The sequence below is a fragment of the Arvicanthis niloticus genome, chromosome 25 (genome assembly GCF_011762505.2).
Source record: "Arvicanthis niloticus isolate mArvNil1 chromosome 25, mArvNil1.pat.X, whole genome shotgun sequence".
Classification (NCBI taxonomy): domain Eukaryota; kingdom Metazoa; phylum Chordata; class Mammalia; order Rodentia; family Muridae; genus Arvicanthis; species Arvicanthis niloticus.
In genome coordinates, this window is record NC_133433.1 from 34583709 (window position 1) to 34605517 (window position 21809).

At 39.1% G+C, this 21809-nt stretch overlaps 1 protein-coding gene across 3 annotated transcripts in view; it reads right to left on the reverse strand.

Annotated features, from left to right (window-relative positions):
* Positions 1–21809, reverse strand: part of Prex2 (phosphatidylinositol-3,4,5-trisphosphate dependent Rac exchange factor 2) — a 301586-nt gene that overhangs the window by 230572 nt on the left and 49205 nt on the right. For all 3 annotated transcript variants that reach the window (XM_076924369.1, XM_076924368.1, XM_076924370.1), the window contains exons 2-5: positions 13778–13849; positions 12112–12234; positions 9872–9976; positions 3618–3719 (exon numbers count right to left, since the gene is read on the reverse strand). In XM_076924369.1, the coding sequence (XP_076780484.1) occupies positions 3618–3719; positions 9872–9976; positions 12112–12234; positions 13778–13849 (402 nt within the window). The remainder of the gene's footprint in view (positions 1–3617; positions 3720–9871; positions 9977–12111; positions 12235–13777; positions 13850–21809) is intronic.

Consider the following 21809-nt stretch of genomic DNA (forward strand, 5'->3'; position numbering starts at 1 on the left):
GGAAAGCTACGGTCAAGGCTTCAGCATAGACAGACGGAAGCACATACCATAGAGAAGGCTGAAATGTCCACTTTTGTAGTTATGCATCTTAAAGATCCTGCCTATTTTTTAGATGAGAGGCAATGTCTCTTGAAGCCTGAAGTCAGATAGGGACATAGTCTAAAGGCTAATGAAATAGGATGGTTGGTAGAATGTTCCAGCATTCTATTCTTAGTGTTACCAATGGACCTGACAAATAAATCAGTCCAAGGTTGCTGTATGATCACTTATATAGTGGATCCACCCCATCCAGTTGTTCCTAATTCTCACACTCTCCTCATGCAGATTTCCCTAGAAAGACTCCTGGGTCAGAGCTAGATCTTGTTTGTTTGTTTGTTCTTCAAGACAGGGTTTCTCTTTGTAGCCTTGGTTGTCCTGGAACTCACTATGTAGACCATCAAATTCAGACTGCCTCTGCCTCTTGAAGGCTGGAATTAAAGGTATGTGCTGCCACCACCACAAGTAATTTCTTAATATCTCATATCATTCATAATATCTTAAAGACAGTTTCTTAAATATCTCAAGTCACCCAATAACCAGTTTCTATTTGCTTTTGAAGATCTCACATGCAGTGCAGGACAGATTCCTTTCACTGTTCTGTTGCATCAGTTTTGAGACACTCTGCCTTATTTGACTTAACTCTTTCCCAAGACTTGATAGGATGAACTTATCTGAAGACTATCTTGATCCAATATGTAGGTGATCTCCTATGTGGACTGACCAAAGGAACCTCATATCCAGAGAAAAGGCCCCTCCTTAATTTCCAAGCTATCAAATACAGGCTTTCTTGGGGAAAGATTTATCTATACAAAACCAAAGTTACCTATTTGGGCTTTGTCTTGCCAAAGGGGCCCAGAGTTTTAGAACCAGAATGAATCTGAACCATCTGGGCCTTCCTGCTCTATCAAATCTGTTCCCCCAAACCCTCAAACAGATGAAAACCTTTCTAGGAACTATAGGATATTGTAGAATTTAGATTCCTGGTTATACAGTACTAGCTACACTTCTAAATCAGGTTCCCAAGGAGATCTAATCTTAAGAATTCACCAGAGTTGAATGGATTCCTGAGTCGTAGTAAGCCTTCCAGAAACTTAAAAAGACATTAACCAAGACTCCTACCTTAGGCTTGCCTAGTAAGCCTAAGTTTCACTCGTATATAGCTGAGAGACAGGAAACGGCTCTGGTATAATTACCCAGTGCATTGTTCATTTCCTGAAGTCATATAGATAGCCTAGGAATTATATCATGTATCCATGGGCTGATCTGGATGTCTGTGTACAGCTGGTACTGTCAGAGTCCTGATTCCTGAATCTTAAAAGACTACCCTTGGGCGCCCCCTCATTGTTCACATGCATGATTACACTGGGTCATTGGAAATTAGAAGACAAACTTCTATCTCAGTGTATCTCAACCTTCCTAATGCTGTGACCCTTTAATACAGTTCCCTATGTTGTGATGACCTACCCAACCATAAAACTGTTTTCATTGTTACTTTATAGCTGTAATTTGATGAATTTTATAAATCATAATATAAATCTCTGTGTTTTCCTATGATTTTAAGCAACCCTTGTGAAAGTGTCCTTTGACCCCAAAGAGATCACAACCCCAGGTTGAAAACCACTGTAAATCTAACTCATGATAGGTTCCTTAAATATCAGGCCCTCATGCTGGAGGGAGCTGAAATTACATTTAAGACCTGTTGAAGCCTGAACTGAGCCATCAATCTTCCAGAAAAGGAAGGAAAACCTCTCTAGTTCTGTCAGGAGATCTCTATAGACAATTAATTTTACAGTAGCCCATCCTGGTCTCGAAGATCAACTCCTGAAAAATGTTGATGTGACTTTCTATACAGAAGGAAGTTCCTTCATGAATGAAAGAATCTGACATGCAGGATATGCAATAGTCACTGACTTCAAAGTGCTCAAATCAGGTCTAATATCCCCAAAATCGACTACTCAACTAGCCAAGCTAAAAGCTCTCATTTCAGACCAGAAACTGTTCTAAGGGGAGGAAGTCAGTATTTATTTACACAGATTCCAAATTTGGCCTCCTTATTTCCTATGCCCACATAACCACATGGAAGGAAAGAAGCCTCCTCCTAAGTACAACAGAGACCCCTGTAAATTATTCTCAAGAAATTCTCCAGAATGCCATCAAGTGACAGCAATCCTCTGTCATAGACATCAAAAAGGAGAAGACCCAATGGCAAGTGAAATAGGATGGCTGACTCTGAGGCCAAGTGGGCTGCACTGGGGCCCGAGTAAGGTCCCCTGGTCTGGGAGGAATCTCTGCTGCCTTGAGAAAGAGCCAATAAATCCCTTGAGAAACCAGCTTTAGCCTATAAAATCAGAAATCATGAAAGATGGAAGCTAACACCTAATCTCTGACTATCATTACCCTACAATGGAGGTTTTAAAGCCTTTTGTCAGATATGGAATTTGGGACAAGGAAGTACACTCATTCTGATAATTAGAACATTCAAGGGACAAGGCCTAAAAGAAATGATCCAACAGGGAGTACAAAAATATGTGCTTTCTCATCGACATAATCCCTCAAAATCGTATCTCCAGCTTCAGGCACCAAAGACAGGGCACCTACCATGGGGAAGACTGGCAACTAGATTTAACTATATGCCTGGTGAACGAAATTCCAAATATCTCCTAGTCTTAGAAGATACCTTTACAGGGTGGAGCTCTTTTACTCTGTGTTCTGTCATCCCTGGGTCCATGGTGGTCAATCCCATACACTTACAATAATTATTTAAAAGACAAGTGTATTGATTGGGTTTCCATTGCTGTGAGAGACACCATGACCCAAAGCAACTTGGAGAAGAAAGGGTTTGTTTCAGCTTATTGTAGATCATGAGGGAAAGTCAGGGCAGAAATCCAGAAGTGAGAACTAAAGCAGAGGCAATGGAGGAACACTGTTTACTAGCATGTTCCCATGCTTCGTTAGCTTGCTTTTCTTATAAAACTCAGAACCATCTGCCCAGGGGTGGCGCCACCCACAGGGGATGGGCCCTCCCACATCAATTGTTAATCAAGAAAATGTCCTCCAGACTTGCCCACAAGACAAACTGATGGATGTATTTTCTCACTAGATCTTTTTATCTCCCAGATGGCCCAGACTTGTGTCAAGTTGACAAAACACTAACCAGCAGACTAAGCTTTAAAATTATCTAATTTTAACCTTAATTTCATTAGCATCAAGTCACCAAAGTATGGAGAAACAAAAAACAGACCAACAGTGGAAGTATTTAAAGTTTTCTGTAGCTAGAGTGCTATGGAAGCCAATCATAATGATTTAACGAGGTCTCTTATAAAGCTAATGCATTTATTCTAAACGAAGCTCAAACAAGTGTGCTTCAGAGAGCACTAAAAGCATCCTTTAATGGTCTTTCTACAAAGGTTTGTTTCCTGGTCCAGAAAAGAATTAATGACAAAACAGCTATTTTTTTTTTTTTTTAGTAATTATGGCCTATTCTTTTTATAATATTGGTCTCTTTAAAAGATATATTTTTTAAAAAAGAAACAGCCAAATATTAAGGCAATAACAAGCATGGCACAAAATTAAAATACCTTCAGAAGGAGAGGGTACTTGCATATCCTTTGTATTGGTGTCACTAAGTAACCTTCCAGGGGAACATCTGTGTTCTTCCGTCCACCAAGCAGCATGCAGTTCTGCGGTGAAAACAAACATAAGTACATCTTGCAATCCTGAGGTTGTGAACTATTCTGTCATAACATTTTATGCTGAACATTTGTGAAAAATACGTGCCCTTACTTATCATGTTGCAAGGTATAGTCAAGACCCAGTCTTTCACATTCGTTATACAATCTAAAGTGAACCTATATTTAGAATTTAATTTACATATGCTCTTCTGAGCAAGCATGAAGAGGAAAGGGTTTGAGTAGAGAGAGCAAGAGAGAAAAAAAATAGAGAAACAGACAAAACAAATATATTTTGTTTATAGTAAGTACAATGCTGTGCTTGGAGAGATGGGTCTGCACTTAAGAGAGTTAAGAAGACTTGCTACTTTTTCCAATAGACCCAGGTTCAGTGCCAGTACACAGGTCAGGCAACTCACAACTGCCTGTAACTTGAGTTCCAAAGGATGTGACAGCATCTTTTGGTCTCCACAGGCACCTGCACACATGTTGAACACACACAGACAAGCAGGCACATGTACAGGCACACATACATACACATAGAAAAAAATAAAATATTTTTTAAAAGTGATCATGTTGGAGAAAAGCAAACACAGAGAAGTTGAGTTCTACCGTGAAAGTCGGGCTTCACTGCTCACTAGTGACACAACTTGAGCTCATTTCTGAGTGACTCACTCTGCCAAACTGGAACGCTTTAACCTTGGTGATTCCAAGTCATTCTGTTGCTGCTGCTGTTATGTGGTTTACACTTAAGGAATGACACTGTGGCAGCCAATCTCAGAGGATGTCAGAGAGGATCTCCACATTGGCAGTGTGAAAGGAAAAATCCCCACACATCAGCACTCACAGGGTGGTGGGCATGAAGCTCACCATGAGGGGTGGTAAAGAGAAAACCCACTGGAGTAAATGGCCATCGGTCTTCTGAACAGATGTGTAAAGAGGAAGACCTGTGTGAAACGTGTTTCTGCATTGCCTATCAGGGTGGCCACACAGAAGTGTACTTTATACATCAGGCAGGAAAGAGAAGCGCTTCAGAGAGCTGTACTTTGAGGCCAGCATATTCCCTGTCACAATTTTACAATAACATTCCATATGAATTTTGAGGAGTGACCAAGAGCTGAGAGAAACACACTATGAAAGCACAGCACTGGTACCAAGTCCCCCCTGCATCGGGCAACCAAGCCTCATAGGTATAAACTATGTAGACCTAGTTTGGATGATCACCTCATCTGGGCATCACAGGAGACAGAGCAGCCAAGATTCTTCAAAGTACATATGGTATTTTTCCTGGGAGAAATCCCTGGACACAATTATTTACATCCTGTACTCTTCCATGCCTGCTTCAGAGTTTCCTGTTCCAACATGTGTTAGAAAACTAAACTAAGTAGCATCCTAAGTGCCTAAGTGATTGCTGCTAAAGACAGGATACACTAAACAAAAGAGTGGAGTTCTTATACTCTACAAAGGGAGCTTCAGAGAGCAAAAATCTCATACCAAGGAGTGTTGGCCAAAATGCTAGCACATTCCATGTTTGCCTGAGACTACAGTTCTACATGAGGTCTTACAGCATACTAGCCAGTAAGTTAACATAGGTAACCTAAAAACATACAGGTGGCAGAGAGAGAATGCATTTATCTTTGGCTGCAGAAAAGGAGGCAAGTCATGCAAGAAGGATCTGAGTGGGTACCTGGGGAAGAAGTCTGAAGCCCCTTACAAATCACCTGGCCTTCAGCTGCCCTCATACTCCTGCTTGCATGCATATTCCTGAGAGAGTAGCTCTGACAAGCTGAGCACTCACAGTGGGGATCTCACAATGTTGAACAAGGAAGATAAACTGAGCAGAGGTGTGGTAGAGAAACAGGAAATCAGATCGAGTCTAGGCAGGTCACTATGAATAGAAGAGAGAAAAAAGTGAAAAAACAAAAAAAGCCCAGTTACTAATCGAGAGAAAACATGGACTCCAGAGTTGCCATGAAGTTGTTTAAACTGTCAAGTTATGTTTTAATTTTAAAATTATGAGATATGGGCCAGAGAGATGGCTCAGTGGTTAGGAACACTGACTGTTCTTCCAGAGGTCCTGAGTCAAATCCCAGCAACCACATGGTGACTCACAACCATCTGTAATGGGATCGATGCCCTCTTCTGGTGTGTCTGAAGACAGATACGGCATACTCATATAAATAAATAAGAATTCTTTTTAAAAAATTATGAGTTACACAAAGCATCAGGAAAACTTGACTTAATCATAAACAGTAAAACCTCTTCAGTGTAGCCAGATATTATATTTAACAAAGACTTCAAAACAGCCATCACAAGTATATTCAGAGAATTGTAAGCACTACTTAAATAACTGACAGGCGCTGATGGTGAGCAGAGAACGAGAACTCTCAATAGAGAGAAGCACAGGAGCCAAACCAAACAGACATCGAATGAAAAGAGAACTCCATTGGGCCTCAAATAAGGTCATATAAATTATCCAACGCGAAGAACAGAGAATTTAAAAAATAAATAAAAAGAGTAGGGGAAAACAAACAGTCCCAAGGCAGCAGGAGAAAACACTGATATGGCTCAACAGCTCAGCAGGACATGGCTTAAGGGCACTAGCTCCTGTTCCAGAGGACCTGGCTCTGATCCCCAACATCTGCATGGTGCCTCACAACCATCTGTAGCTCAGTACCAGAAGATCTGACACCCTCTTCTGACTTCCAAAAGCACTACACAACACATATGTGGTGGCCAAAGATCCATGCAGGCAAGACGCCTATACACACAAAATAATAAAATACTAATAATTATCATTTTCGTTTTAATGTATGCACAAATGGTAATAAAGGAAAAGAAAAAAAGTATATGATTTTTTTTTTCCTTTTGGTGGTTCAGGACAGGATTTCTCTGTGTAGACCTTCCTGGGTGTCCTTGAATTCACTTTGTAGTCCAGGCTGGTCTCGAACTCACAGTAATACACCTGCCTCTGCTTTTGAGTGCTGGGATTAAAGGCATGTGCCACCACCACCTGGTTTATGGTAACTGTTTTTAATAATGCTTTCAAACTTCACAATTTATGTTTTATTCTGCTCATTTTATTTTAAGTTGGAGTCTTGGAGCCTTACCATGTTTCCCAGACTAGTCTTCAGCTCCTGAGCTCAAGACCTTCCAACCTCTTCCTCACATGTAGTTAGAAGCATAACCACATTCCACTTGGGCTATGCTAAAATGTCTCAACATTTATTAAAATACAAAAGACTTATCTACAAGTGAGAAAAGCAAAGTTATTATCCTCATCTAACACAATGTAGTTAAACTATGGAAAGACAAAGGCAGAGAGTACTGAGAGTGGCAAGAAGCAAGGGAAGTAGTTTGTAAACGATATGGAAAGGACAGGTTGTCTCTCCTCAGAAGAAGTGAGGCTGTGCAGCAGAGGAGTCCAAGTCAAAATTAGGAAAAGTAAAGATGTAATCTAGAGTTCCATCGATAGAACCACCCTTCAAAAATGAAGGCATAGACATTCCCAGATAAACTAGTAAATATGGTGTATAAGAAAGATTAGGGTTAGTTGGTCTTCACAAGAAAGGCTGTCAGAGTCAGGGTCAAATTGGCAGGAGTCGAAATATAGAGACTGTAGCAAATATAAAACACAGAAAAATGATCATGCCTAAAGAAAGAAGTTCTGGCTATATGCTGTGTACTGAAACATTTAAAAATTGTAAATAGTTGCTTGATAAGAGATAAAGAGTAAATTTCAAACACCAAGAGATCTTTCATAACTACCAGGAAAATAGACTTTATCAAAAAACATACTACTTAAGGAAAACGTGATTACTTTATAATCATAAATAGAAATATGAACATAAGAACCATGGATTCATACATATCTAACAACAAAGTATAAAGAAAAATGGACAAAATTGAAGGCTGTAAAAGAGAATTATATTTGAACTCAATACTCCCTTTTTATGTGGATAAATTACTATGAACAATTCACAACTTCATTATTTTGTATAAACAATAACACTTATTATTCATAGTTTTACACACACACACATACACACACGGATGAGTCATAGCTTTCAACATTAAATAAAAGAGCTCAAGGTGTAGTTCAGTAGAGATGTGGTGCTGCTTAGTGACAGTTCAGTGGAGATGTGGTGCTGTTTAGTGACAAAGTACTTGCCTAGCATGCACAAGGTCTGTACTTCAATGCCAATGTTGAGAAAGACGGACAGAAAAAAAGAAGACAGGAAGAAAAGAAGGGAGGGAAGAAGGAAGGAAGGAAGGGAGGGAAGGAGGGAGGGAGGGAGGGAGGGAGGGAAGAAGACAGGGTAATAATGAAAATTCTCAAAACTACTAAAGTAATAAAACTTAAGAAAGACCATTTACATGAACAATCTACAACTTACAAAGACTCCCCCCCCAAGACCCAGCAATAAGGCAATAGTGCCTGTTCACAGTGTTTCCATTCAGCAATCTACAATAGGTTCTAACCTAAATAATGTAATAAGGAAAAGAAAGAGAAATAAACTACCTGAATTCAGGTAGCAAGATGCTGCAAACAGAATACCCTAAGACTCTGCAAAAACTACTACACCTAAAACATGAATCATCCCCAAATGATACTAAGATAATCCTAAATACAACAGTACCACCAGAATAAAACATTCAGGAAAAATCATAAAATAAGCAGAACACCTAAGTACAGAGTTCTAAGCTGTGACAAGAAAAGCATAGCCATAATGAAAATATTAATGAATTGTATTTCATCAAATTCTAAAAGTTTAGATTTTTCAAAAGGCAGTATTTTTTTTAAAAAGTTGAAAAATAAAGCTGAGAGAAATATTTCAAAGTAATAGATTTGATATAGATATTGTTTCCAAAACTAAGAACATTTAGAAGTCTGTATGATATAAACACTCCAATTCAAAAACACACAAAAGATTCAAATAAATACATCACATCACCAAAGACGTCATATGCATGGTTAGTGAGTACAAGAAAGCATTCTTAGATTCAAATTCAGACTACAGTGAAATACTAAACACCTACCATCATGGCCATAATCATAGTACTAGTCACACCAAGTGTTGGCAAGGGACAGAAAACCCAAAATCTCAGCACAGGATTCTGGGGATGGCCTGACCAGTGTGGAAAACAGAGCCAGTTTCTTCGTTAAATTTACCATATGACCCACCATTTCACTCTTAGTCTCTACTCAAGAGAATGAGAATTTATGCCCCACCCCCAAGAGAGGCTAGGGCATTAATGCTTATAATTCATGGCAAACACAATAAATAAGCCACACCCAATGTTCATTAATTGATAAAACAGATTAACACAATATGGCAAATCTACACAATGCAATATTATTCAATAATAATGACTATAAAATAAGATATAGAACATAAAGCTAGGTACTAGAGAAACTACTAAATTACAAAAGCCAGGCCCAAAGAACTACACTGTATGTTTCTCTTTGTATAAAGTCTACAAAATCTTGAAGTCTGATCTAATCACAACACCTAAGAGGTATACTGGGCAGAGGGATTACAAATTTGAGGATAGCCTGCCCTATACAATAAGACTATATAAAAGAATTGCTTTGAAGAAAAGACCAGTCTATATAGAAAGCAAATCAGTGTGGGCTAGAGCAAATGAGGGGAAAGGGCTATGAAGAAACAGGAGGGGCTGTATAAGTACATGGAAGTGCTCTGAAGCTAGACTTTGGGGGGATGGCCTCCTGACACCTCACAGCTGTCAAAACATGACTTTAAGTATGCTACCTTAAAGAAAGTTGACATTGAATCCTGATGCTTTCATGAAAACAGAGTAAGGGATGTGTGTAGGTAAGACAGCAACTGATCTGCACTTGCTTCCTTCCTGTGACCACCCCACTTTTGATCCTATAAGGCATAAGCAGATCTCTAGGGAGCTGATGATGTAAGGCAAAGGTGAACTCTGATCTAGGAGATCTCATATACATTTCAGGTCAACCAGAAGAGGGCATTAGCAGTATTTGCACACACAAGCTCAGCCCAGATCTGGATATCTGGATTGTCCATAGATCAGCTTCAAAGTCTGCCTGCGCTAAGAAGTAACTCAGGAGAACGGGTCACATGCATTTTTAAAGGCAGCAGAGCCCTCAACCAGCCAACAGCTGAACATGCACTTACCAAAAGAAACGTTCGGATGGGTCTTATTTTGTTCAGTTCAAGAAGTAATTTTTGTGCCTTTTCATGGTTGCTGCAATATTCATCATAGATACGAAATTTGTCCTTCTGTTAATTATAGAACAGAGTAAATAAGAATCACTGTATACCACTACCACTTTCAAATTTTAACCCATGTGATATGCATAACTAAAGTTTATGAAGGTATAATATCTCAAGAGATATACTACATACATACATACATACATACATACATACATACATGTATATATATTATTTATTAACCCCAATTTATAAATATAGCCTAGAAAAAGAGATAATAAATTTACCAAGATAAATGTAATCATATAAGTGAGATAAGTAGTGTCAAAGCTCAGAGAATAAAGTCACTTTAGACAGAGGACAGAAATGTGATAAATCACGCAGAAATCATGAAAAGCACAACCCTGAAGTTCAAGTTAACCAACCCTGGCAATTGTATTTATGAAGAACATTGACAAACAAGGCCACCAACAAATAACTAAGATGACAGCAGAACCTGAAGATACAACATCCCAGCGATTGCTTCATAGAAAGATGTTTAAGACAGAAAAGTCAAGAAATAGTCTTACAGCTTCTGTCAAACTACCTTTATTCTGTGAGAAATGAACAAGTCTACAGAGCTTCAAAACAGGACCATTCACTGGAAATGGCCAGGCCAGTGATGGACAGAGATGTGGTCCATCATGGTCTCTTAGTGCTTTACGCTGCCAGTAAACAATGTACACAGTCTTCAGTGTTAGAGGAATTCTTCCCCAAAATGAATAATTTTGCTATCACGATCTCTGGTCTCTCTTACCATCTGCAAGAATGTTCTCAAAGGAGTTATGATTAATAGCTATCAAAGGAGCCCAGTGAAAAACACAAATAATTTATTAATCAAATATCAGAACAGAAGGATGTCCTTTGTAATTTCAAAGACACACAGTTAGAATAGTAAGCACTATTTCATATAGCCAGTGGCACATGTATCGAATTACTTGCCTCAAGAGATGATATGAGCCAGAACAAGAGAGAAGTTCAGAAATAGCTGAGCGATATTTATGGCTGAGAGATTAATAATGTGGTACTAGGAAATGGCTGTCAGGGGGCAGAGTTCCCATGAGCATCCCTGGCCTGCGATGACAGCTTCTCCAGCTGGTGGGGGGGGAGGGGGGCTTTAATTCTTCTGTCAATGGAAACTGGCCTAAGGAAGTGGACACAAACACCACAGCTTCCAGCCACAACCAAGAAATGCATAGTGCACTCCACTCAGACCTGAGGAGCACTCCCTTTGACAGAATTATCTTTATAAAATATAGATTACAAAAAGAGCCTGTTCATCCCATATAGATAAAGAAACAACAAGATAAATGACTAAGTAGACAACATACACAAAGCTTCATTTGGGATATAAATCTCTCATCTACTTGTTTAAGTTAAACAGTCATTGGGCAGGCATTTGATTCAGGGAGGCATTCAGAAAATTAGCATCAAGGAATGGGCTCAATCATTTTTAAAATTTGTTCTTATAGTATGGATGTCCTTTAGTTCTTAAAAACAATTTTCACTAAGCAGGAGGCTTCTTATTTTTGCAAATTAATTACATAATTCCAGCTATCTGGCACAAATACACGAAACTGATAACAAGGCCCATGTTCTGGACAACTAAGCTCCTGCCCCTCATACTTTGCGCAGCACTGCAAACAAGCTTCTGAGAAACCACCCTGGAAGAAAATCAGTCACAGGAAGCCAGGGTCTGTTCACCTCCAGGTTTGCTACCAGCCAATTAACAAGGGAACACTCTGACCAATAAAGGACTCGAAACACCATTATAAGAGTGAGAAGTTTCTGCCTCAAAAGAAAATGTTCAATGTTTGAGTGAGACATAAAAATCCATTCATTATGAAACAGGCTGAATATTCATTAGAATTCTAAGCTACAGAGGATGCGAAGAACTAGCTTGTCAGGAAAAAGAAAAGGCTGTTTATTCTTTGAGTGGAATGGATGATGAGAGGCTCCCTCCCCTTTTCTGGCTCTGAAGGCTAGATTTCATTGGCCTTAAAAGACCCCAAACTTCTGGTGTCCGACTTTATTTCTCATGCTAAATTTACACACATACACACACACACACACACACACACACACACACACACACACACATTACTCTGCCAAGCCTTAAAATCAGGAGTTTGAAAATAAACAAAGAAAAATAAATGTCCTACAAAGTGAAGGAAGCAGGTTCCCACTTCCTGTTGCGCATTGGGTTCCGGATGTAAACATTCTTCTACAACTTTTAAGAACTCCTTATGTACAGCGAGGATCTCCTCAATATTGGAAAATAACATCTGTAAAATTAATGCATAGATAAAAAACTGTAAGTGTAATTGTGAAGCAAATTTGAAAAATTAAATTAAACAGCCCAAGAGGACACAGCATCCCAGACAGGGACACTACCGCATCTCTTACTCCCACCTGGAAAGCAGAATAGAGTTTTTGGACATTTCTCTTCCCACAGAACTCTGGGGATGAGGACACTATGCAGACACTCTGGGAAAAGCCTGGGGGGCAAACCCCAGCCTGCCACTCCTAGCGTCTTCCCAGAATGCCTGTAAGTGTGTGGGCAGATCTGCTGACAGGCTTCTGGGAGGTCCTTGACACTGGGAAAGGTATTCTGGAATGAACCTTCCCTCCTGCTTCTGGCAGGTGCTTGTGCATAAAAGTCACAGCTGGGTCAACTGCAGGGTCTCTGTGCTGCACCCAGATGGCAGAGTTAGTTACTGCAGAAGGCTAGCAACACTGCTCACCCTGAAACACCTGCACAGATGTTCTCTTCCACCTGGAGTCCCTGTCAGAGAATGTGTTAGAGGCTATTTCAACCACAGGTTGGTTTTCTTTGCTCCCAAAAGTTCATTAACTAATGTTTCCAATGATAAAAAAGCCTGCAAGTTAGATATATAATCTAGAAGGAAATAGACTCAGAAGAATCTATAAAAAACCTTGGTTTTTTTATTAATAAAACAAAACGGACAAAACAGTAAGTTAGCATAATCAGTAGCTACTTCAGAAACAATTTTTCATTCATCTACCAATCTTTATTTCTGTTTTCAAAACTTTCACAACTTTCCAAGTGTGTGTGTGTGTGTGTGTGTGTGTGTGTGTAAGGGGCATGGCTGAGGATGCGTATAAGGGTGGGGTGGGGATGGAACCCAGACCCTCAACCACTACATGCTCTCCAGCAACCCTCTGCCACCTGGGTTATCAGCAGTGTTTCTCAGTCGGCTCCTATGATGTCTGCAGTGACCTTTTAATTATCCCAGAACACATACCAAGCTCCATCCCAAGACCCCTTCCCTACATTTTACAAGAAATGCTATGGATTTACTTTTGGGTTGGAGCATTTCATTCTTTTCTGGACCCCAGTGGATCATCCAAATCCTGCTCATTAGAGACTGTGGAGATTAGAATTTCCATTTCCCCAGTCCTTGCCTTCTTGAACTACTCTGACAACTGTCTGCCATTTGGCCCAACTTTCTCAGATACTGAGGTTCTTATCTTACTTCTTATGCTTACTTTTCTTCATCTTTTCAAATGGTTCTGTGAGCTCGGTAAGCAAAAAGAATTCTTAACATGTAACCTGTCCTCTTCCTTTCCTTCCCCAATCCCTAGCTCCTTCTTTCAAATTATCAACATGAGTCACTGCTACAGGAATTCATAGAGTTGCTGATACTAAACTGGAGGGCCCTGCAGGAACAGCTGATGGACACAACATCACCTTCATGGTACCCGAGCTTGGCTGAGGAGCTAAAGCTGTCTAATGACTCTCTAATGGACACAGCATCACCATCTTGGTACCCGAGCTTGGCTGAGGGGCTAAAGCTGCCTGCTCACCTTCACTGTTTCCTCCGTCACATTTTTATCAACCTTTGCTGCTGCACACTGGTTCATTCGATGCAAGAAAGCCTGTGTGGAACAAGAGAAGACATTATGAGGGCAAAGCCCATGTCACAAAATGACTCTGAACTGAGCAGAACGAGATAAAGTACCATACAAAACACCAAAGCTTACCACTGGGCATCGAAATGCACACCTGTCATTCAAGAACTTGAGTGGCAGAGGTAAGAGGATTGCCTAAAGGGGAAGACTAGCCAACCCTCTATAAGCACTTCTCGGCCAGCCAAGCCTATATGGTGAGACCTTGCCTCAAGCAAACAGACAAATAAAACTGAAGGTTAAAATTCTAATCTCTGAGTAGAATAGCTTCACAATAATGTGTGAGACTATTGTGCATTGTTTTTCCTACCTGAGAATTGTACTTACAATGCTGAGGCAGACAAAAATGATCAGGTCTATATGAATTAAATTCATCCACCTGATCGTCAGAATTCAAGGGTAAACATTTAAGATCAGGTGCTTTCTAAATTTTAAATGTTGCAGAGCACAGAAAGGCCAAAATATAATGAGAAATGACATTTCAACTAAAAAGGCAAAAAGACCTAAAAGTCTAAAGTAACTCCCTTAGTACTGTGAGATGAGAGGAGGGAAGGAGGGAGGGAGAGAGAGAAGATGGGAGGGAGGGAGAGAAGGTGGGAGGGGAGGAGGAAGGGAGAGAGGGAAGGAGGGAGAAAAGGTGGGAGGGAAGGAAGAAGGGAGGGAGGAAGGGAGGGAGGGAGGGGAGGAGAAAAGGTGGGAGGGAAGGAAGAAGGGAGGGAGGAAGGAAGGGAGGGAGGGAGGGAAGGAGAAAAGGTGGGAGGGAAGGAAGAAGGGAGGGAGGAAGGGAAGAAGGGAGGGATGGAGGGAGGAAGGGAGGGAGAGACAAGCAAACAGAGATGGGTGCATTGGCACACTCAGACACTTTTGCCAGTGACTGCTTTCAGGAAGGATTCTTTCCCACCTATGTGTCACCATACTCATACATCATAAGAAGCAAAAGATTAAGTGTCTGGGACTAGGTCAGAGTTCTTCATTGGCCAACGGCAGGCATAAGACTGAGACACAGGCTAAGAAGCTGCTCAGTGGTTGAATAATTGCCTAGCAGGCACAAGCCCCTGGGTTTAACGCCCAGCCTTTGGGAAAGAAAGGGCCTGGCAGGGGGGTGTTGTATTTAGAATATTTAGACTGAAATTCTTAATAATTAGGTTTTCACTAAAGGCTAAATACAGAAGAATGTTTATGTATAGTGATCCCTAAACTAAAAGGTTTAAAAAGAAAGAGAATTTTGCACCTAGCAAACTTAGCTTATGTTCTCAAGACATTATCCATAGATTACTTAGTGGCCAGATAAAATCATGTCAAAGACTGGGGCCATTGTTCAGTTGTAGATTCTCCAGCAGATCATCACTCCTTTGTCTGCCTTGAGAACTCTGCCATCATGAGCCAAGTGACAGTATGGAACTTCCCAGGGCACATAAAGCTCAGGGTACCTCTAGCCATGACATTTAAAAACTAAAAATTACAGTAAGAATCGTATCTTTGGCATGTTTTCTTTGTACATTTACAGCTGCTGCTGCTGCTGCTGCTGCTGCTGCTGCTGCTGCTGCTGAAGACACTGCTCATAATGTCCCCAAATTATCACCCTCAAGGCATTGCTTGAAAAAATAATGACTGGGAAAGCAGTCCTGAAGACAATTTGATAATATATGTCACACTTAAAGTGGGCTTTCCTTTAAGTTAGTAATTCTACTTCTAAGAGTCTGTCCTAGAAATATATTCTGACAAAAATACTCATTGGTCATAAAAGTAATAAAACTGGAAACAACCTAAAGACCCCCCTATCCAGAGGCCATAAAATATACTGTGGTACATTCATATTGCAAACTTTGATGGCAAAAGCCAAGTCAGATATGAATGAACTGAAAACAATACCCGTATATATGCATACATGTATATAAATATACATATATTCATATGTATACATAAGTGATACTCATGAAAAGTTGGTTAAAGTAATTCACAAAGTGGCATATTGACACGTAAATGTATATTCACATACTTGTGTGTATATATGTACATATGTGTATATGTATATATATACATATACATATATCATATCAAAGTTACATATATCATATCAGTGTATGTTAACACTGAGAAAAATGGCCAAAATACTCCAAAACTGCAAACAGTAGCTATTTCTGCCTAGAGGTCAGACATGGGACCTCTGTACATTCAACACATTTTGAACTTTCGGCTGTGAGCACATCATCACTTCTGTTTTAAAAACAAAGCCTATTTAAACAAAATCAAACAAGGAAGCCCCCAAATCTTACCTACCATCCAGCTTCAGCACTGTTCGCTGTTCCTAATTCATTCAGTTTATACCTCAGATTTCCTAACTACAAAATAATAACTCAACTCTCTTGCAGTCATCAAATTAAATAAAACACACACAAAAGTATTGGGTATAACCTTAATTTTTATTAAAAACCATATTATAATTTTTGAACCACATTATAGCTTTTTGATAATTTTTATAATTTGAAATTTTTTACAGTTATCCATAGTTGGCCATGGAGGAAAAAGGCATTTGAATCTTGTACCTTTAAGTACCCATTTTATTAGTATTATTCAGTTTAATTTGAGATTTGTTTCCCTTGAATACTTTCCAAATCCTCCTCGCAGCATGATGCTCACCTTTTTCTTTTTAGCTTTACAATAACAAGAATGTTGTGCTTGCCTCGTTTACATTTCACACTGACCACATAGTAAACAGGTAATGTCTCGTGCAAGCAAACCTTAAACTTCACCTCTGCAATTATAAACATTTCTTCGTAAACAGGACCCAGCACATTCCTCAAGCACTAAATGAAATCCTTTAAGTTGTAAAACTGAATCAAAATAAGAGTTGGAAGGGGACATATAAACTAATAAAGTACACCACCTAGCCATTAGACATTTGTATCTTCTGTCCTCCGTGATATCGGGGAACGTGTGCTGAACTGCATAGGAAATGAACCAGGAAGTCACTAGCAGGCCTGCCCAGTCATTCCCCAAATCCTTGTTTTATACAACAGGAAAAGCAGGCTTTAAAAGGCTTGCTGGCAATGTGCAATCATGAAAATTCTGGTATTTTTTTTTTTAATGTTGTCTTCTATCCTAAAGATCAACATGAATACATCTTTTAACAGGCTCTATCAACATGTTCCTTAGAGTTTAATAACTGGGTATTAAGCCTTCTCAGAGCAACTAAGGAAGCAGCACCAGATCAGTCATGAAGGCATGCCAAGGAATTCACACAAAATTCTCTGCATTGAATCATTTGCCCAAGTCCACAATTCTACTGGAATTACATCCTTTCTGCCTTGACACTAATGTTTCCAAATAAGCCCTAGAAAGCAGTGTTTAATGTTTATGGTTCACGTGCATTGTGTTGTGTTTAAGACATGGAGAGTCTAAACGCAGGCTCCCAACTCTTCCTGGAGCCTTGAGAGAGAAGACTGGTTTCATTTACAATAGGAGCAGGACTCTGGTGACTCTGATAAAGCAGATCCAGAGCCCACCTTCTGATAGACGCTGCCTTGTTGATCTTTCCAAAGGCTGCCAATAACAGAGTTAGAGAAGTTATCAAGTGAATTTGCAGTGGCAACACAGATTCTCCTGGCTCATCTTTTGTTCCAGCTCAACATTAAATAATAATTTTCTCTGTGTGTGACCCCTTTACCCAGCAACTTAGCGTTCTATAGAACCAGCTAGGACATGCCTCCCCCAAGAGTCACAATCTAGGTTTCATCAACTGTGGGAATACAAGTAGGTGTTCAGACAAGATAGACAAACCACATTTGGAGAAGGTGAGGCTTCCAGATACTTCTCCAAAGACCTTGCAGTTCACATGTGTGTCAGCACCTCATCCCTTTGCTGTATTTCAACAGTGATTCCAAGACATTTTCTGAGATCCCCATAGTATGGGCTATGTTTCCCCAGCTGTGAGCAAATGCTTCATTTCTCTGTATCTTTACATGTTGTTTTCTTCTAACTATAAGTTAGGCAAAATCTTTTATTAAATGTCAAATTTCAAATGCTGACTGAAGTTTAATAACACTAAAATATCACAGATTTGCTACCAAGAGAAGGAAGAAACTCATTAGATATATGAGAAAAAAACACAAGAATCTCTTCTTTGATTCCTCAACTGTGTTGCTACCGTCCAATAGCATGCAAAGTCCACATGGCTTCACTCATGCATGCATTTGTATTTGGAAATTTCAAGGCTCAAATGAACCTCCTTAAGCTCATTTTTTTGCCTTTCCTATTATTTTCACCAACTAGACCTGCATCTCTCTCAAAAGTCCCACAAGTTTTAGTATTTTACACTTTAGATTCTAGCTACTCGATGTCAACCTAAATTCACAATATTGTGTAAGAATTAAATTTTGGTACTTTCATGAATATTTCACATATAGATATATCTCAGTATTATTAGATCATCTTGGAAATGTGGCTATGAAGAGTGAGGAAGGAATTTGCATGTATAAATGAAAAGGGAAAATTTCAAGAGGGATTGTACTATTGTAGGAAAAAATTACTCATTCAATAAAAATAGATGTAAAAAATATTAAGGACAAATATTTTCCTTTTGCCTTTTAAACATGAAACAGCATATCTCAATTCTCTGGGATAGCAATAAAATTTATTTTGTTTTTCTGAGAGTATACACAAAATTTTGCTAAATCACACAAAACTTCTTTGGCTCAGACATCTAGCTGATAATGGTGTCATTTTCGGGGAATGGGGAAAATCCAAGGTAAAAACGAATTTGAGAGTTGGAGAGTCAGCATGTTGGGGCCACATGGAGTTTGAAATGTCTACTAAACACCAAAATAGAGATCTTGATCAAGGAATTGGCATACTACTTGAGGTTCTGAAAGACTCTCTTGAAGATGTAACTTGGAAAAGGATGGAAAGAGAGGAGACCATCAGCCTCAGTTCATAAAATAAAGTATGCAGAAGATGGCAAAAGGCTGACCAAAAGAATCCAGGGCCTCTTCACCATGCAGGGCATGTAAGACAAAGGCACAGGAGACAAGAATTTCAATAAGAGAAAAGTGAAGGTAGGAGAATAGTGTCCCAAACACCAGGGCAGGAGGTTATAGACAGAGAGGGGACCAACTGCTTCTGAAGTACCAACCAACCAAGCAAGATGGAGCAAACACATTTGGTCCCTGGAGAGCCTGAGCAGTCCAGTGAGCAGAAGAGAAGTGAGAGGATGGCGCCAGCAGATACAGAAAAGTTCTAAAGAAGTTTTGCTGAACACAGCAGACGACTTAGAAGGTAAATTAAAAAACTACTGTACCCAACACACCTTCACATTTCACACAGTCAAGTCACCTTCATCTGAAATGCTTACAGCTAGAAGTTCGTTACACTGGGGAGTTGGTTTTTTTTTTTTTTTTTTTTTTTTTTAGATTTTTGTATATTTGCGTACGAACAGAGTGAGATACATTGGTGAAGTGACCGGATATGAACTTGATTTATGTAAAGCACATAACTAGCAAGCACAGACTGAATATAATTATATAATTTTACACATTTAAAAAATTTTTTTAATTTAAATTTAAATTTTTGTGCATGAAACAAGTTACGGGATTTCTCACCATTGTGTCATGTTAGTGTCAGAAAAGTTTCTGACTTGGGACTTTCAGAATAGGCATGCTCACCTTGCAATAGGCTGCCTGACCACAGTTTCTGTGACTACTTCCTGTTATCGTCAGCCTCCTTTCCTGATTCCTAAGCTCTGGAGGGGGAATCTGCATTTCCTATAAGTTTACATGTGATGATGTTAACATCTGCACTCTAGAAGGTACTTTAATGATGAGTTGCTCAGGAAAAGTCAGCAGTGTTTCTGCTATGTACCAGGCACTGTTCTTCACAGCTGGTTTTCTTCGTACTCAAAGACGATGGTAAATCCCAAAGAGCCTTGTTCTGTATGTGTCTATCAATATGTAACATATTACCAGTTAAAGCAGAATCAATGTAACAATTATTCCATTTAATAAATTCATTTATTTTAAGATATTTAAAATTAACCATAAATCCATTATATATTAATATATTATATAAATAACATCTTTTCAGTTTTAGAAATATACTAGTTTTTTTTACCCAAAACAATTTCTGTGAGAAGTTTTGTACTTGAAGCACAGAGGCAGTTCAGTGTTGAGGGTATGGATGTTTAGATGCCACACACAGTCTGATCAGCTCATGGATTATAACTCCACACCCACCCAAAGCATTTCAAACCCTCTTCTGGACCTTATGAGCACCTATGTGCATCTACCTACACAGACAGACACACACAGCTCAGGCACACATATAAATAAGTAAAATCATTTTAAGTGTACATGGCCTGAGATGCTTGCAATTTTTTAATTACAACCTTAATAGATGACAGCCGGATCTTCATGTGTGCTAAAATTTTTGTGATGTATTTTTTCAGTGGAATTATCAAGAGAAAATACAACCTACTATAAATGCATATTAAAAACAGAAACAATATGTTTCTTATAGCTTATTCAGATAACCATGGATATTCTCCTTATACGAATTACCAAACTCAATTAACAATAATTTCTTAAAAGTCAGTAGTAATATGGAATCCGAGCTCATATGTAGTGAACAAAATCACTGATACATTAAAATCCACTGGTCTACCATAAAGGGATTTTATACTCAAGTGTGAATGTTTACATTTTCAGTGTTAGTTTAGTGATAGTTTTATCTATTTCTTCAATATTGACAAATGTCACTACATACTATTGAAAAACATCACATGTGTGAATATCAGTATCTAGCTCACCAGAAAATTCTTAAAGTATTAGGGAGCAGTCAGCTCCCAGAGATGGACACCCATTTCCTAAAACTCAATGCTCACTTGAAAGCATGAATTTTACCACTGCCAGCAAATACTATCAGCTGTGTATTAGCTCATGTTTTTTCTGAGCAAATGACTACCAAATACCCAAATACTCTAGAACAGAAACCATAGTTTGTCTTGATCACTGTTTCAAGTAAATAAGACGTTTCCTAGCAACTCTACATAGTGAGTTCCAGAACAGTCAGGGCTACACAGTGAGACCCTGTCTCAAAAACAGAGAGACAGATAGGCAAACAGACAGTCAGACAGACAGACAGTCAGACAGACAGACAGACAGAATGCTCAGTAAGCTTGTGGAACAAAGACACAATTTGTCCTTCAGTAGATGACAGTCATTTTAGAACACACACTACGACCTATAAATTTCCTCAGTGTGTTCTATCTCCCAAAACACTGACAAACAACATAGAATATAGGCTATGACACAGTGCATCTGTGGATGGAAGTGGTTCTCAATCCTGTTGACAGTTGGAGCTGGATACTTCTTTTGTTGTGGGGAGAGGTGCTGTTCATTCCAGGGTGGCTATTGGTGTGTTTGTGTTTCCTTTTCTAATGCCCTGAACCGTAACTATTAAAAAAAAAAAAAAAAAAAAACCTGGTTTCATGTCTTCATCCTCTAAACTGCACCCGCCTAATGAATATAAACTGCATCTTTTCATCTTTAAAAGAGATAATCACTTGTCCCTCAGCTACCATGGCAACATTCCATCCAGACAAAGCTACAAAATCTTGGAAATACTAAACCATCTGTTAAGCACTTCAGTACCATTCATTTAAGGCTCATCCTCAAGGGTACTGATCAATCTAAAAGTCATTCAGTGAGAATGAACAACACCTGGATTACTCAGATAAAAGCCTAAATTGCAGTGACATCTAAACAATCAAGTGCCAAATTCCCCAAGGACAGTCATTTATGTTTCTGCATGGTCTAAAAGCATTTGTTACATCACTGATAGACTTTCTACATGTGCTGACCTACTGAATATAACACGTTTTACTCCCGTTTCAGAGTAAACATTAATACCAACTAAACCTCATGATCACCTCAGAGGC